The sequence below is a fragment of the Homarus americanus genome, unplaced genomic scaffold (genome assembly GCF_018991925.1).
Source record: "Homarus americanus isolate GMGI-L3 unplaced genomic scaffold, GMGI_Hamer_2.0 scaffold39675, whole genome shotgun sequence".
Lineage (NCBI taxonomy): Eukaryota > Metazoa > Arthropoda > Malacostraca > Decapoda > Nephropidae > Homarus > Homarus americanus.
Window position 1 is genome coordinate 10,159,734 of NW_024736071.1, and position 19,043 is coordinate 10,178,776.

Here is a 19,043-nt window from a genome sequence, read left to right on the forward strand (position 1 = left end):
GTAACGACGGACGTGATTGGTGGATAGGTTTGCTATAGGTCAAATAGGTTGGCCGTTTGGAGACACAGGTTACCACAGGGGGGATAGGAGCACATTTCTGCAACTATACCACTTGCTTATGAACATGCGGCAGACTTTATTCGTAGAATCATAAATAACTGCTTTGCAGAGGGCAATTTTGTACGATCTGTGAAACAGGCTTTATTGCTTCCACTTTTTTTAAGAAACCTGGTCTTCATACTGAAAATATGCTAAAATTATAGTCCGTTCTCTAATCTCTCATCTTATCAAAGATCATAGAGCGTGCTTTGCTAAATCAATTGCTTCCTCTGTAAGAGAGAAATGGAGTGATTCTTCTTATAGAAAGCATCATTGAACTGAAACTGCCTTATGTTAGAGTCATAACGATTTGGTAATAAACATTTGCACAGGAAAGTCTTCCCTCCTGGTCTTTCTGGATCTGTCTGCAGCTTTTGACACAGTAGATCATATCTGTTGTTTCAAGATCTTTGGTCTTTTAGTGTCATGAGAATGCTCTCTCACTGCTTGAGTCTTATTTGTCAGAGCAATCTCGATGTGTGAGTGTTGGCGAAACCATTCCAGACCCGATCCCTTTGCAGTTTGGAGTCCCACAGGGATAAGTTTTGGGACCACTTCTGTTTACAGTGTATACCAGTGGTCTATTCCTGACGTGTCTTTGTAGCAAGACTGGTTCACGAGAGGAGAGCCAGGTTGGCATCGAACTACCACGGGCTGATCGGCGTTGGAAGTTGAATACTCCACAGCCATGGTGTTCTACGAAGACGTCAAGGTGAGCCGTTAGCGCCCGGTTGAAGAAACCTGGCCAAAACTACTCAACTTCCTCGTCCTTAAAGAGTTTTTTAACTCTGAAGAGATCGAGGGAATCATCAAGGTGAACGGTGACCTTAAAAATCACCTTCGCTGAATATGGCCAATTCCTTCAACTGACACAATTCGTCGACATCAACGGCATACAAGTGGAAAGGATTGTCCACCAGGGGGACAACTTGAAGCTGAGAGTGATCTCCCACCCTGAAATAGCATTTATGGACTCAGAAGAAATCAGCGAACTTCTCAAGGGACAACTCTGCTGTCTGAAAAAGCTGTCAGAAACAACTGCCCTTGTAGGACACCATGAAACGTTACTCAAAACGTCTCAACCGTGCCATGCCAGTGAAGCCCTTCTGCTATAAATGCCAGCGTTACGAACACGCCACCACCAAGTGCAAGGCTCAGGGGGATGTGTGCTCCAAGTGTGGAAACACCGGGCATCGCTACACCTCCTGCCCCAACCAACTCACTGTCTGAGAGTGTTCTCGAGAAGAATGCAACTGGTCTACCGGCTTGGTTCAGGGAAGCAGCGATAGAAGAGTCGGAATCGTCAGTTTCTACTACGAATAGAATCGTCTCGTCAATCGAGCTGACTACCGCACTTGCTAGTTCCTTTTTTAAGATTTTCGAAGGCGGATTCTGCTTCCCCTTGGAAAGGGAATGTCTGAGCCTTGACCAAAGGTCTGACCTTATCGGAAAAGTGCGAGATCCACTGAGAGTAGTATGAAAAGAGTCCTATCATGCGTCGTAGAGCAGGTAAGTCTTTCAAATGTGATAATTCCTTCAGAGGACGCAAGCGATCTGTGTCTGACTTGAGAGTGCCTTGCGATATGGTGTAGCCCAGCAAATCAATCGACGTTGCTGAGAAGACGGATTTATTTTCATTGAGGGTGAATTTTGACTTCTTTGCTGCCTTAAGAAATCTGGACAGATTTTTATCGTGCTCCTGTTGAGACGAACCGGCGATGGTGGTGTCAATGTACGCGAAAGTTCCCAGCAGTTCGTTTCTACGTATGAATTCATCGATGGTTCGTTGGAAACAAGCCACGCCGTTCGTCACTCCGAATGGGACCCTACAGAACTGGTACAATTTACCGTCCGCCTCAAAGGCAGTGAATGGCACGCAATCTTTAGTTCGAGTGTTGAATATCTTGTAACGAGATAGGTTAGTCACCAAGTCGTCTAACCGAGGCAAGGGATAAGCATCCAGCTGGGTGTACCTGTTGATGGTTTGGCTGTAGTCGACAACAAGCCGCTCTTTCTGCCGCTCAATAGTAGTGATGAGGACTTGCGCCCTCCACGGTGACGTGCTGGGTTCGATTATTCCTTCCGACAACACCTTATCGACTTCACCTTAGATGAAAACCCTGCCCGCTTGACCAAATCGTCTTGACTTCGTCGCAATAGGTTTACAGGTGGAGGTCAGATTAGAGAAGTGATATGGTGGATCGACCAAAGCAAATGTTAGGCTACAAGCAGCTGTATTATATTCCATGATGAGGTGCTCTTTAGGCCCACCGAAATCAATTGTAACGCCACTATGTAGGCTCATGAAATCTTGACCAAGAATAACGTGACTGCATAAGTCGGGAAGAACAGTCTGTTGAAGTAACTGGATAGAGTTTACCCTTGAGGGTAATGTCTACAGTACAGTGACCTAGTACTGGCGACGATAGGGAAGACGAGGCCGTAGACACGTGACCTGACCCTGGATGACATCTCAGAGATGCTGCTGGATATAGCGGTTTGATATAAACGATTTTTAGCTCCCTGTATCAACGAGGGCTGTAGTTGTATCGTCATTAACAAACACATACATGGTAGATCGAGCGAGACAACCAGGGGATGTCGCAGATATTGTAGCCAAAGAAGGAGAGTGTAATACCCCACAAGTGGAAGATGAAGTAGAAGGTTAATAACGAAATGATCTGCATACTTTCGCAAAATGGCCTTTCTTTTTGCATTTGTGGCAAGCTGAATCGCACGCAGGACACTGAGGTCGGTTATGCCGTGCCCCACCACAGAAAAAACACTTCGGTTGTTGAGTGGCAGCTAAGAGGGGAGAGTCATAGCTGTCGATTTTATCAGGTGAAGGAACAGTGGCAGCGTTCACAGGCGCCTGAGACCGAAGATAGAACTCGGAGTTTCTTTGAGCCAGATCGAGGGCGCGAGCCTGGTCGAACGCAGTAGCCAAATCAAGAGTCTTGTTTTCTAAGAGACCATTGATCAAAGCGTCGCGGATATACTCGTCTCTGTTCGCCTCTGCTGTAACAGCTTTGAAGTTGCAGTCCTTGCTGGGCTAATGAAGTTCCTGTAAATATTCGTCCAAACTCTCGCCCGAGTGTTGCCTCCTGGTAGCATGTAGATGATGGGCGAACACTTCGTTCTTCGGCTTTACGTACAAGTCCTGCAGAATCTGGATGGCGGCGTCGTACGAGACACGGTTGGCTATGAATTCGTACACAGATGGGGAGACGAAGTTGCAGAGAGTGGCTAGCTTGTCGGGCTCGAGAGCAGAAATGGAGGTGAGGAACGTGTTGAAGGTCCGGAACCAGTGGCGCCAATCCTTTAAAGCGGTGGGAGAGTTCGGCGTAGCATCCAGTCGTTCCGGCCTCAGGAACTTCTCCATTATGACTCAGTTTCAGTTATGAACAATAAATTGTGGCAAAAGAAGACTGGAGTCGACCTTTTTCTAGGCTTTACTGTTCATATAACTGACCAAGGGTAGTATGGCATCTGGAAGAGAACAAAAGAATATTCTAGTAAGTGAAGGGAACAATGAAAATTACTAACATAATATAACCCCAAACAAAACGAAACCCAATGATAAGAAACATATATAAGCTTTGGGTAGAGTTCCCTTTAATTTAGCTCATATATTTAATAAGTTGAGGGGTTAAGTTACAAACCCAAAATGGTCTTTTCTCCTTTTATTGGTAAAACTATATTGGTCATAGTCTATTAGTAGATGCACCGTAATTAACACTGTAAGTTGTGAGTGTTAGTTAAGGACGGGGGCTCAGCTTGACTGAGTTAGATCACCCAACCGATTCTCATGAGCTTCAAGTGAGGACTGGTCCTGGGAGGAGAGTTGCCTCTGAAGAAAAGAGGCCCGGCTAACCCTACATTCTCAAGGTCGGCCTACTGATAGAGGAATTTCCCCTCGCGTGAACAGCTCATGGCAGCTCACAGCTTATGGAAAATTACAGTGGGGTGAAATTGTTTCACTAATTATTTTTTTTTCCGATTTACTATGTTAATTTTTGACAGATCTCTCATGCCTTGAGGAGCCTATAGCAGTATGGGAATGTTTTATTTTGCTGCCCGATTCTTTTCCTGTATCCATGAAGCAGATGACTTCTGTGGAGGCCTTTAAGAAACACATTAAGACCTTTTTTTTAAAGAGCTTATAATCTTGAAGAAGTGATGGAGAATTATAGTCTAGGAAGTGTTTCAACTTAAGGATATCCGAATGATATAAGTTGAGCTGTCACTTTTTGTGACCTTTTTTGGAGTATTTATTTTTTTATACTCTGGTCCTTGACTTTGCAGTGTTTCTATTGCTAATTAATTATTTAAAAGTACTGGGGGTTATTATTATTATTAGTAGTAGTAGTAGTAGCATCGTTAAATTGTGTTTTACTAAAGCTTTACGTGCTTGATACAGACATTGCGGCTGGAGGAAGAGTGGAAGGTGCCAGGTTGGGCGACAAAGGCGTGGAACTACAGTGTCACTGACAGGGTGGTCGTCAGTGGGAATCACTTGGAAGTTATCCAGCACGGCTTTGACGGTGAGCTGCCAGATATCTCAGTCTTATCCCAGTACTCTTCTTCCTTTTTGCATTTGCTGTATATATTTTCTGCCTCACTGACAATAAATCATATTAAATCTCGTATGCACTGTATACTGGTGTCTTTGCTGCTCCAAAAACTTCCGAGTTTGCTCTAAATATAACTTCTCACGTTTCTTCACTTCATTTTGATATCTTTTACAAACTCACTTTACTGTCAAACACGTCTGTTGTTTCTACATTTCGTTTTCTAAAGTCCAATTTTGCACCTTGTTATGCCATAACCAAGTAACTTGAATTACGTTAAAGATGAATATAATAATGAGGGCACATATGGCACAAGAAAACAAATTGGCAATTCAGCACAACTTAGTCCTCAATATTTATCACTTAAAATTAATGTTACTTCAATACACGACAAACAATGTTAAATGCAAAAGTTACAAACGAATAAGGATGAAATTGTGCGTCATGGCTTCGATCACAACCTCTTACTATATCACAACTGTTCAGGAGTGAAGGTTTGGAATTATACACATCACGAAAGATTTAAATAAAATTTAATAACAAGTTTACCATAATAAATGTGTAGGTTATATAATGAACGGATAAATTAAATCAAGATAATAAATAATATATATGATCACTGACTTTGAAAATATTTAACATAGGACAAAACATCTTGACAATGACTTCTTACAAAGTTAAACTGCATTTGGTTTGCCATCCTTAGTAAACAACTAATGTGTCACAGTATATAAACCGTAAACTACCTTACAACACAATAATTGATTGCACTATACACACAATACATAATAATAGAGCAGCACTGAATATATAATACTCAACTAAACCATATTAGAAAGGGTATCCACCACTGACAAACTCAGACGTAAACTCACTTGCAATGCCCAGCGGTTGACTGACTAAACACTGTGTACCGGTGGACTGCAATCCTAACAGCACTAATATAAAACAACTCCTACATTAAGCTGCAAAAATAGTTAAACTTACATGCATACATTTTAGGAAAATTTTTAGGTATCAAGTACCAGTTTTGCTCATAAATAATTATTCAAAATATTTTACATACATACTGTACATCCCAACCCTAACACCAATGCATTACTGTGCATTACGCCATGCATAACAACCTAGTGTCTTATTCACCATTCCTTTCAATATTCAAAACATTCAATCCCCTGAACTCACAACAGTGGTTTTTGTTGGTGATATATGCTTGTTGTGGAAGGGGGAATATTTCACCACAATGGTGACCTGTGGTGTAATGGTCAGCATGCAGGGTGAAACTATGGGCAAGTTTCTTTACACCATTCCCCTTTGTCTACCCAGCAGTAATTGGGGACCTGGATGTTAATCGATTTGCGGACCGTGTTCCGGGGTAATGGTTAGCCAGTGCAGTTGGCGAGTTGTCTGGTCTTCTCGGACTATTCCTTGACACTGAGTCATGCAACTCGTTAACTTAGGATGTGGTTGTTGTTGTGGCGACAACTTCTACACCTTAAACAAAGTCACGCCTAGGTGGCCCTTGGGCCGGCCATCCTCGTTACACGAGGGGCAACCATTATCATTATTTCACCACATCTTTCTCCTCACTCAGCTAGTCAAAATTCCTGAGTGGGTCTCTAATTTTGAATATGAAATAGGTTTCTACTTAACCTCCAACAGTGTTTCCTATATCATATATAACCTCCAACATTATATAATATATAAAATGGATAATGAATTTTTAATTTCATCAAAATAATCTTCTCTCGTACTTTTTTACCTAATGCTTTAACATATATCAGGTTTCTTAATAGTTAATAGTCTATTTATCTTGATTACTTGACACAATACTTGCCAGCATTCAACAAAGAAGTTACTTACCACACAAAGACAAACTGTGTTGTGATAAAAATCGGTCCTCTTCCTGCATTTTAATAGTAGCTTCGTGCTATTTATCCCACGAACGTGAAGAATAAAAACAAAATTAAATCAATTGAAATTATGGGGTACAAAGCATCGCCCCGACTGTATTCTTCACTAGAATAAGATTTAAAGTAAAACGACAAGAAATCACTATGAGGTTTGCCTAAACATTCAGTAAACCAGTTTCGATCGATGTTAATTGGAAAACGAAAGAGCTGAGAAACAAGTGCTCTTGTTTTCGGCACTTTATCTCACGAAATACTGTGATGATATTCTTAGGATCAACTAACCATATGACCTTGAGAAATAGGCCAAGGTTAAGCGTCTGCAATAAACATGTATGCCATAATAATTTCATGTCTGGTTAAAATTTGGAAGTACAGCACAGAATCCCTTAAGAAGGACGGTGATAATTTTAATGTAGGAAAGGATGGACAGCTAGACAAGGAGGCCATATCATGCAGTAGTGTATTAATAACACGATATTAAGTAATCAATAACAAGAGTGAATGTACGAGGGCAATGCTGGACCAGAGTAAAATATTATAATATTTTTCTCCATCGGTGAGGTGATCTCAGCCTGTCATAGAGAGAAAAAACTTGTCATCCGTGAGAGACAGTGAATGCGTTAGTCGGTCAGTCAAAGGTCAAATGGTGTAGAAAGGTGTTGGCTCACCTTAAAAAATAATCTTTATAGCCTCACAAAAAACTTTTGTAATAAACAAACGTGTCTTGTCTTCATATCGAAACATTCTGAAAAAGCAGGTAAGAATCATTCACTACAGCTCTCAGACGGGCTGACCTTCGAAATCAGTTGCAAATTATTACGAGATCTTCAGCAAGTAAAAACTATTTACGGAATTGCAGTGTGATGACAACTACTTTATTTAATAACTTCAGAGCAAGTGATAACTGTAGTGGATGTAATCCTAGACAAGGTTCTTGAAACTCCAGGGCACGAGCAGTAGATATATTCAACAAGTGGTACAAGACTTGGCGTGATAGCCAACCGGTACAGGAACAGGAGCCAGCACAAGGAACTCCTCGTCGTAGGCAGGCCGAAGCCGATCTGAGGGAAATTAGCTAGCTAGGCAAGGAGAGTTGCTAGACATTACTAGGACAATAAATAAGGTCTTCTAATTACTCGACTAGCGCGGTACAGACATAGTACATCGGGACATAGTAAATGAACATAGGCATTAGACATAAGCATAGATATCAGACATGCTATAATAATATGTAGTAATACAGACATGTGAATAAATGGTACAATGAATGGTAACAGAGTCTTGGCGTCAGGCGTGTTCACATATCTTGGTATGTACATATCTATACACCTCCCTCCCCCTTTACGCTCGTAGTGCAATCTCGAGCGGCTACGGACTCTTTTTCCATGAGTCGGGGGGAGCGGCGAGGGACAATGGGAGGATCAACTGACGACCTTCGTTCCTGGTCTGGGCAAGGGGACACAGGGGACGGGGAGGAAGGTTCGTCACTAGAGGATGGCACTGGGCGGAGGTGGCGTCTGTTTCGCCACCACACACGACCACTGGGGAGGCGGACTTGGTACGAACGAGACTCGCCACGGCCCATGACGACCCCGACCTTGTCCCAGCGGTGTGACGTCGGGTCCTGGATTCGTACTTGCTGGCCGACGGCCAACCTGGGAAGGGGGCGGGCTTGGGCGTCATAGTGGCTTGTCACTTGGGCCATCCGGGCAGCCTCACGGCGGTCACACTCGTCCGCCTTGATCTGCCATTCATCTAAGAAGGACTGGGGGTGGGCAGGCACACAAGTACGAAGGGGGCGGCCATACAACACCTGGGCAGGAGAGCGTCCGGCAGGGGTAGGGGTGTTACGGAGTTCCAGTAGGCCCCTGTCGAACTCCTCGCAGTCCAGGTTTCCCATTGGTGCTGTCTTGAGGATGAGGTATTTTACGGACTTTACCGCTGCCTCGGCGTGGCCATTCGCCTGCGGGTAATGAGGGGAGGTGACGATGTGGTGGACGCCCCAGCGTTCGGCGAAGCTCTTGAACTCGTGGCTATTGAACGGGGGCCCACCGTCGGTTCGGAGGCGGAGAGGCACTCCGACTTCCCGGAAGAAGCAACAAAACATCCGGATGACCCTGGAAGAGGTGGTGTCCCGACCACAGGGAACTACCACGGGCCATCCAGAGAGCCTGTCGGCGACCACCAGGAAAGACTTTCCGGCCACATTAAAGAAGTCGGCGGACACGGACTCAAAGGGCCGCTTTGGGAGGTCATTGCACAGGTACGGCTCTTGTTGCTGGCTGGGCTGGAGTTGCTGGCAAGGCTCACAGGCCTCAACCGTGCTCTTAATATCGGCGTCAATACCAGGCCAGAAGACGGTCTGACGGGCTCTGCGCCTGGTGGCTTCAACGCCGCGGTGGCTGTCATGGAGGCGGGATAAGGTGCGCCGGCGGAGGGCAGCGGGAACGACGATCCTGGGGCCGTACAACACCAGCTCTCCGTCCGCATAGAGGCTATCCCTTAGCTTCCAGAAGGGGAGGGCGGAGGCGTGAATGTCGTAGCGGTTGGTGGGGAATCCAGCGGAGACGTAGTCGAGGAGTTGGACGTATGCCGGGTCTTGAGCGGCGGCGATGCGAAGCTCCTGGAGAGTCCTATCGTCTTCGATGGAGGGCGTCGTCGTCGTCTTGTCAGCAAGAGAAGTGGCTGTGTGTGTCACTAAAGACCGAACGTGAGCAGCGGCCGTGGTACAGTCGACTTCATCTTCAGGTGTGGGGCGACTAACAGGGGCTCGGGAGAGGGCGTCTGGTATGCACAGAAGCTTCCCGGCGCGCCACACAGCTGTAAAGACGTAAGGGGCGGTCTTCTCTTTGAGACGTTGGAGGCGAGGATTTTCGATGGCGTCCAACGTGTAGTGATTGAGGATGGGTATGAGCGGGCGATGGTCCGTCATGAGGGTGAAATGCCCAAGGCCGAACAGGTAAAGGCGGCACTTGGCCATAGCCCAGGCGACTGCCAGCATCTCTAGTTCGATGGTGGCGTATCTGGTCTCCGTGTCCGTCAAAAACCTGGAGCCACACTGAACTAAGCGCAGTCTACCCTGGCCGTGGTCTTGAAGGAGGGCATATCCGAGGCCGTATAGACGGGAGGCGTCGGTCTGGAGGACCACTGGTAAGGACGGGTCGAAGGGTGCCAGGACTGGTGGTGACAGCAACGCCTTCTTAACATTCCTGAACGCTAGGTCGTGGTCAGGAGTCCAGAGGAAAGAGCGCTTGGGGCTCATGAGGGGGCGTAGAGGTTGGGCTGATGTGGCGATTTTAGGGGAGAAGTCGGCCAGCTGATTTACCAGGCCCATGAATGAGCGAAGGTCGGTCAGGTTCGCTGGAGTAGGGAAGTCCCTGATGGCCTTGACCTTCTCCTCATCAGCTGAGATCCCCTCTGGCGAGATGTTGTAGCCGCAGTAGTTAACTTGGGGGGCGGCGACCACAAATTTATCTTTGTTCAGGGTGATACCATGGGCACGACATCTTGTGAGCATCAGATGAACTCGGTTCAAGTGGGCCGGGAGATCATCGTCGAAGAGCAGGATGTCATCTACGACCTTCACGCAGTTGGTGACACCCTGCAGAGCCATATCCCCACGGAGGCAGTACGCATCCCCCGTTGCTGCGAAGCCCATGGGTCCGCGGCAGTGTTGGAAGCGGCCGTAGGGCGTGATGAATGTAGTGAGGTGGCGATCTTCTTCCGCCAGGTCGACTTGCCAGTACCCATGTAGTGCATCCGCCGTGGTAAAGAACTTTGCAGACGGGGTGACGCTGCGGACTGCTTGGATGGGCGTAGGCGATGGATGGGCGGGACGGGAGACCTGCGAGTTGAGATGGGTGAGGTCCACTGTGATGCGAACACCTACAGGCTTGGGTGCCAAGACCATAGGGTGGCACCACTCGGAGGGCTCCTCACCGGCGTGTCTGATGATCCCCTGCTGCACCAGAGAATCGAGCTCCGCCTTCACCTTGTCCCGTATGGCAAAGGGGATAGGCCTGGGTGTGTGGATGGCGAAAGGCGTCGCGCCAGGCTTGAGGTGGATTCTCATCGGGGGGCCTGTCATCTTCTTGAGCGGCGTCTTCTGGAGGTCGGGCTTGGAGACAAGGACGTCGCTGAACTGACGAAAAAAGAACTCCCGGGCGGCAGCAGGTGTGGTCATGGCTGAAACAGGTATCTCTGCACACCTGTTGAGGTGTGTCACGGCGAGGATGGGCTTTGGGAACTCGGATGAGACGATGGCCAAGTCCTGACAATGGCCACATGACAAGAGAGGGGTTTGGATGCCCTCATGGACGTGGACTGTGGCAAGGCAAGACTTGGGACCGAGCTGTAGTGTTGCCTTGAAGCAACCCAAAGGTGGAGACATCGGGGACCCGTCCGCTGTGAGCACGTCGTTCATGGCTGTGGGTGACAGGCTACTCCTGGGAATGTTGAGGGCGTCCAGGTGTGTTGGTCCAATCACCGTGATGTCCGCGCCCGTGTCAGGTATCATCAGGAGGTTGGAAGAGTTGGTACCGTAGGACAGACGAACATTGACGGGCTTGGGGGACCTGTCACTCGAGGTATCATCCACGCGTCGGCATCCTTTGTTGTTCTTGGGAGACGGTGGTGTGGACGTTCTGTCGGGCTGTGAAGAGACGTTTTGACCTGGAGATGGAGGCTTCTTGGTGGACCTGCAACACTTGGCGAAGTGTCCTTGCTTGTTGCAAGCGTTGCATGAGACCTTGTTGGCAGGACATCGAGGTGTGCGGGGCCAATGGCCTTGAAACCCGCAGTTTCGACATGTACTATCAGCCGCAGGGCACTTACCTGGACCGTGCTGGCGCTGACAGCTTCTGCAGGATTCGGGAGAAGAAACTGGTGACTGTGACGGGGGCTGTGGAGAGGACGCCGTCTGCATCTGGCGTTGATTCCTCTTGTAGGTGGAGACGGCGTGGACTTGAGATGGCGATGAGTGTATAGCTGAGGCAGCCTCTCTTGTGGCCTCATACGACCTGCAACAGGTGACGAAGTCGGTGAGGGAAGAGGCGGCGTCGAGAGTGAGGAGTTTCTGAAGCAGGTCCTCGTCACGTACACCCATCAGCAAGATCATCTTGAGCTGGATCTCAGCACAGGTTACAGGATCGCCTGTACATAGGTCCACCTCGGCTGTTAGGTCCTTAAGTCGTGCATAGAAGTCTGAGAATGATTCCCCAGGAGCTTGTTTGCAGGATAGCAGTTCCCTACGACGCAGAGCTTCATTGCCGAGGCCACGGAAATGACTCTGCAAGGCGTTTAAAACCTCTGTCACTGACCTGGGGGAGTCAGGGGGGATGGCTAGCGTGTGCTCTAGGAGGCGTTGAACATCGAGGGAAATGCACGATCTTAATTGGATGAGTTGTTTATGAGGGGGCATTCGGTTGAGGTCAGACATGACAGCAAAGTCTTCGAAACGACGTCGCCATTGACGGTATAGTTGATATGTTGCATCAGGTTGAAGAGGTGGGGGACTGGGAACTGAAGACTTGCTGTGCAGGGGTTTTACTCGAGACGGCAGGCGGTGGAGGAGGCACGGAGAGGTCGACGAGAGTTGAGACTGGAGCAGGTGGTTGAGAGGGCACTGAGGTATACCCAAGGGGGATAGGTGACGTGTGAGGGGGCGTTGTCTGAAGGATAGATGAAGAGGCTGAAGCTGGCGAATTGGTTGTGGCAGCTGGTGAAGTCGTCCTCGTTGCCAGCAATTCCAATAGTCGCAGGAGTTTGTGGTTATCAGCTTGGTGTTGTTGTTGAAGTTGAAGGCGGTAAGCTGATGCCTCTGACTGTCTTGACAATTCCTCTTGACGTCTTGACCATTCCTCTTGACGTCGTTTTTCCTCCTCTAATTGACGTCTTTGGGCTTCCTTCTCTTGAGAAACTTGTAGGAAGTGGATTAACCGACGTATATCCTGGCTCCCATCCTTTGAATTTGGCGCGCCCGGCGTGTGAGGCGTGAGGGGGGGTGGGGGGGTCTGTGAGGCTTCGTCTACCTCATAATCCTCATCTAAATTTCCCGGCAAATCGTCGTGGTCAGACATCTCGTGTTTGGTATGGTTGCGATGGGAAAGACAAGGAGAATAAGGTGAAGTGCTATGTTTTCGAAAATGGACTTGCTTAAGTGCAGGAACTGGCGGGCAAGTAAAAGAGTACTGACTGTAATATTTGTGAAGTGAGAGGAGGCGGCTGGCGGCTGGCGGTGCTGGTCCCTGTATTCCTCCGCGCGCGGGCGAGCTGGCGGCGGTGGCTCAGTCGAAGGGGGACGCAGGCAGTGGCCTGTGGGCCGGCGTAGATGGAGGAGGTATGCCGGAAGTGCTGTCTTGGAAACTGGGCTGAAGGCGTGTCTGCTACCTGTAGGGCCGCAGAAACATAGCAAAGAGACATAAAAGGCACTGCACTTCACTTAGGGCACTTCACAAGGTCACAAAGCACTTTAAATCCAGGGGCACTGTGGAGTATATCTTCTGGGCGGGAAACAGACGGGGCCGGCTCTTGAGGCTTGTAAACTGTCATGTTGGAGCTACTCAAACTGCGCCATGTAGTGGATGTAATCCTAGACAAGGTTCTTGAAACTCCAGGGCACGAGCAGTAGATATATTCAACAAGTGGTACAAGACTTGGCGTGATAGCCAACCGGTACAGGAACAGGAGCCAGCACAAGGAACTCCTCGTCGTAGGCAGGCCGAAGCCGATCTGAGGGAAATTAGCTAGCTAGGCAAGGAGAGTTGCTAGACATTACTAGGACAATAAATGAGGTCTTCTAATTACTCGACTAGCGCGGTACAGACATAGTACATCGGGACATAGTAAATGAACATAGGCATTAGACATAAGCATAGATATCAGACATGCTATAATAATATGTAGTAATACAGACATGTGAATAAATGGTACAATGAATGGTAACAGAGTCTTGGCGTCAGGCGTGTTCACATATCTTGGTATGTACATATCTATACAATAACCATTCTTGTGGAGGAATTCCAAATATTTAACTCTATACTTCAGTGAGGGTGCACGCTCCGTCTGGTTGGTTGATTCCAAGACCAGTAGCGCCTTCACTGATATCATGAAATGGTATTTATGCTATTGGGTAAGTGTCACTTGTTCCCACAGGATTGCTGTATAGAGGACGTGTGGACGTGGGTGTAAATGGCGACAAACTGTTACTGGTGCAGTGTAACCCGATTTTATGGGCACCCGTGCCCCTCATCACCGTCCTGGCCAGGTATGTATGTGTGTGTGTGTGTGTTGAAGCTACGAAGATAATTCAAATCAAGCATAGCATTAATTTACCACAGGAAAATATACCAATACTGGAAACAGGTATTTCCTGAATCGCCATGAGTCACATCAGTCATATCATGAATGCGGCAAAGTAGGTTGTGTGCATCATTATAGAGAAACAAAAGCAATAAAAGCAGTTTATGCCCAGTTTCTCCATTCCCTATTTATCTATTCATTAACTGTCGACTGTCCAGACATGGGGGTAACCGTAATCTGCAATTACCATCGATAGCACTAGTTGAAGTAGTAGTTATCATAATTGGTTAATTATTTTAGTTAGCATTGCAATAGTAATCGACTATACTAAAAAACAGAGAGAAAGACAAATAGACAGAGATAACCCCATAATGCAAAGTGTGTTCAAACTTTCTTAAACAAGTCGACACAATCCTGACCTGCTCATCCCTAGAGTGAACTCTGACGTTATTGTTGACTTGGGATGGCTTGGTCAAAGTTCCCACACCCATGGTAGGTCAGTCTTAACTTTTTTTCTAAATCTTCGTATATGTGTATTGCATTATTTATCGACATGAGCGCGCTTAAAATACACAATATAGAATAATAGTATACATGCACAATATCCAGCAATAGTATACATACCGTATACAATATACGGTAATAGTAAGCATATACAATAATATTGAATTTATATACAATAATGGTATATATATACACATTACATACAAGTGACAGTATCTTCCATCTGGGTCAGAGACACAAGGTATTATAAAGTAAGGAACACTGTTCTTTAGTAGTTATGTTCTGTTTAGTTATGATTTAAGCTTTTCATTTATTTTATTTATAATCTTGTCCTTTATGGTGTATTACTACTTTGTGTGCAGAGTAGACACCATGGGAATAGTAGCCATTCTGAGAGCACAATAGACATAATGGAAGTAGACGACATAGAAATGAATTATCGTATGACTATCAGTCTGTAGTGTTACCGCACTAACAATAATCTCCACATCTCCAGAACAGTCCCCAGCATTCCCGAGGATGACGTGAGGGTCGTCCTCGACCATTTCCAAGTACGAAGGACCAGTCAAGCTATGACCCTGATCCAGCACGAGGGCTGTGATGCCCTCACGGCCCCAGTGACCTCTGTGTTGGCTTGAAGAACCCTGGACGTAGAGAGCACCGTCTGGGAAAGGTTCCAGCCCCGCCAGGACCGTCAGACGCCTGGAGAATTGTGGAGTCGCCAAACATGAATAGCATTTAATAGGATACACTCAAACAGAGAAAAGGTCACGCACGTCAGTGACTGGGCTTCAAGCAAACGAGGAATTATAGAATGTAGATTATTTAAGGTTCACTTTGACCATATTTAACAAAGTCTGACGAAGCCAGCTATAAAGAGGCAATTCCTATATATATATATATATATATATATATATATATATATATATATATATATATATATATATATATATATATATATATATATATATATATATATATATATATATATATTTGTGTGTGTGTGTGTGTGTGTGTGACACACCTAGATTTGATTATTGCAAAATTGTCATCGTCAGTAGTTGGTTTGTAGGAAGAGGCGAACTGGCGGGAAGATCCAACTTCTAGTAGTCTACCCTGTAACAACATTACCCCACACACACACACACATCTGCGCGCATATATATATATATATATATATATATATATATATATATATATATATATATATATATATATATATATATATATATATATATATATATATATATATATATATATATATATATATATATGCACAAAGGAAAGAACTCATGCACTGTTAAACAAATGTTAATCAAGAACTCCCCAACAACACAATTGGTTGCATTTATAAAGTTCCTTGCAAGGAATGTAATATGTTTTACTTAGGCCAGACAGGTAAAGATCTTGCAACTAGAATTAAACAACACAAATACAGTGTTAGGACAGGCCAGGAATCCAATGCTCTGTTTGTTCATTTGAGGGATAACAAGCATTGCATTGACTGGGATAATGCCTCCTCAATATTACCATGTAATTCAATTGATAGTAGGAACATCATAGAATCTAGTCTTATTAAACATACCGAAGCATTCAACATGAATTTGAGTAACGGCATGTACAAGCTGGACAATTTTGTAATTAAGAAGATTTGTGATCAGGTGAGAAGGCCGGGTCACTTGACCATCTGACCTGACCACCAACCGTTGTGTGCTATTTAAAGATTAGTAGGGTCATTACCTAATACCTGACCATTGTGGACCTGGTCTCATCCTCCTCTGTATATATACACCTTGATTTGTATTACTCTCTCTAGTCTGTACTCACCCCTGAAGATGTGAATTACACGAAAGCGCTTGGGAACTTCGTGTTTTCTTCTTTCCTTGTGGTTATCAGCATATACCTAGATCACGCGCACCTACAGTGATTTACTTGCATATATATATATATATATATCTTGATAAAATCACACGGGAAAAGGGAAACAACGGAGCACCCCTTTTCCCGTGTGATTTTATCAAGATTTATCTTATCCACGTTTTCATTGTGGATCTACATGAAATATATATATATATATATATATATATATATATATATATATATATATATATATATATATATATATATATATATTATATAGTGAAAAAATTTAATGGACGTGTTTGTTTTTACCCTATGTTTATCTGACTATATTGAGGATGAAAAGATCCACTATATGGTACATATACATAATGATGTTGATCAAATTAATGACTATCATGATGAATTGTAACAATTATTGCATGAAAAGAGACCTAAAATAATTTTTCATTTCATTCAGAAACCGAGAATAAAATACATTACCTTCTAATTCAATATAAATTACACTACATGATATTTACAAAATAATTATTATCTTATTACTCAATGGTTATACATAGAGACTCTGTGTTTACGAGCTGTACATAGCTAGAACGCTGAAATGGACTAATCCAGGCTTCCCAACTAGGGAGGATAAACACGGGTGTAGGCTGTGATGTGATCAGTTTACACTGTGCCTGGGGAGTCAGTGGGATGGCAAGGTCTGGTAAGACTCGTCTAAAAGCAGCACCCAGCGTAATCCGGTTACAGAGTCCCACACGAAAGACTAATAAGAAAAGTGGAGGCTCATGGCGTTGGAGGAGATATTCTAAAATGGATTAGTACGTGGTCACAGGACTGGAAACACCGAGTGAGCATAAACGGCACTAAATCCGATTGGAGTAACGTCACTAGTGGAGTACCCCAAGGCTCAGTACTTGGACCATTATTATTTATTCTGTACATAAACGACATAGATATCGGCATAGACAGCAACATAAGTGAATTTGCTGATGACACTAAAATAGGCCGTATAATTAAATCTGACGAGGAATCCGCAAAACTACAGGAAGATCTAAACAAATTTTTCGAATGGTCTGAAAAATGGCAGATGAATTCAATGTGGACAAATGTACTGTAAGGTACTTAGTCTAGGAGATGTAAACAGAGAAACCAGATATCAGATGAACAACGATGTTATAGAGAAATCCAAATGTGAGAAATATTTAGGAGTAATGATAAGTAGGAATCTTTAGCCAAATAAACAATGTGTATTTGCTCGAAGCAAGGCTAATAAAGTACTTGGGTTCATACAAAGGAGTGTTAGTTACAACACTAGAGAGGTTATCCTAAAACTATATCTTGCGCTTGTGAGACCTCACTTGGATTACTCAGTTCAATTCTGGTCACCGTATTACAGAATGGGTATAGAATCAAGAATAATCCCGGGCATCAGGAACCCTGAGTATAGAGACAGGTTAAAGCATCTTAATTTGCACTCCCTCGAGAGACGTAGAGTGAGGGGTGATATGATAGAGGTGTATAATTGGGAGTCAGGGCTAACGAAGGTGATATAACAAAAGTACCCAAACTATCCAACCAGGAGCGAACTCGTAACAATGGCTTTAAATTAGACAAATTTAGATTTAGCGCGATATAGGTAAACATTGGTTTGGAAATAGAGTAGTGGATGAATGAAACAAGTTACCAAACATCATTCTGCTCACCCCACAAGGGGAGGGGGCGAGAAAGGGTGCCCTAAACATAGCCTGCCTAAAAACTCACTTGACTAGGCAACCGCACCCAAGAAGATCATCCAAATGCAGTAAAAAGCATCCTAACAATCTAAAACAAAAACAAACTATGCAACCTCGTATGGTCACTGCATGGAATGTCAAGTCCCATCTGGATACTGGCACAAATGAGCATCCTGAAAGAAGAACCGCCTTTTTGGCAAAAGAGCTGTCTATGTATAACATCGACATAGTAGCCATTAGTTAGTCCCGGCTCCCAGACGAGGGTCGACTCACAGAACGGGGGTCCGGCTATACCTTCTTTTGGAAGGGTAAGCCTGCTGCGGAGAGAAACCTCATTTATGGAGTTGGCTTTGCCATTCACCAATCCATCCTGCATAGGCTAACTGAGATGCCTGTTTGGGTTATCGAGCAACTCATTCTTTTTTCTTTTATCCTCTTCACCACTGATCGGCTCGTTAGCCGCTTGGGCGATCGGTCACGAAGCCGCAAGTCCAGAAAACTGTGAGGACAAACTTTTTCGGAGTGCGAGTTGTGAACTCTTGGAAGAATCTACCAGAAAGTGTTGTGACGGCACCGAGTGTGAGCTCTTTCAAGACCAGATTTGACCAACACTGAAGCAGGTTCAGGTACATTCAGGAGACGGTGCATGCCCAGTACTTGCCAACAGTGCGTAGCAGAGACGTGACCGATCGCTCAAGCTGCTAACGAGCCGATCATTTGGTGAAGAGGATAAAAGAAAAAGAAAAGTAACAGAGACGTGACCGATCGCCCAAGCGGCTAAAGAGCCGATCAGTGGCGAAGAGGATAAAAGTAAAAGTAAGTAAAAGTCTCTGTTGGGCCGGGCATCCATTTGTCCGTGGTCCGTGTCCGCATCCGTATCCTTGTCAGTATATCCGTGAGGTAAACATCCATATATCCGTGAAAACTACGTATGTGAGGTGTGCTTTTTTCCCAGAAAGTCACAGCAATAGAAGGTAAACTGCCCGGGTTTTGTCTGACCAGTTTTACCAAGGCCTCACAAACTTCTTGGTTGTTCAGTCTACTGGAGTCCTTGCTTTTGG

General features: G+C 45.1%; 1 protein-coding gene across 1 annotated transcript in view; it reads left to right on the top strand.

Moving 5' to 3' along the window:
• LOC121871784 overlaps window positions 1-15,281 on the top strand; it is a 35,731-nt gene extending 20,450 nt beyond the window's left edge. Inside the window, exons 4-6 of the mRNA XM_042374263.1 lie at window positions 4,520-4,643; window positions 13,736-13,847; window positions 14,883-15,281. Coding sequence (XP_042230197.1) covers window positions 4,520-4,643; window positions 13,736-13,847; window positions 14,883-15,024 — 378 coding nt within the window. The 3' untranslated portion in view covers window positions 15,025-15,281. The remainder of the gene's footprint in view (window positions 1-4,519; window positions 4,644-13,735; window positions 13,848-14,882) is intronic.
• The last annotated feature ends 3,762 nt before the right edge of the window (window positions 15,282-19,043 follow it).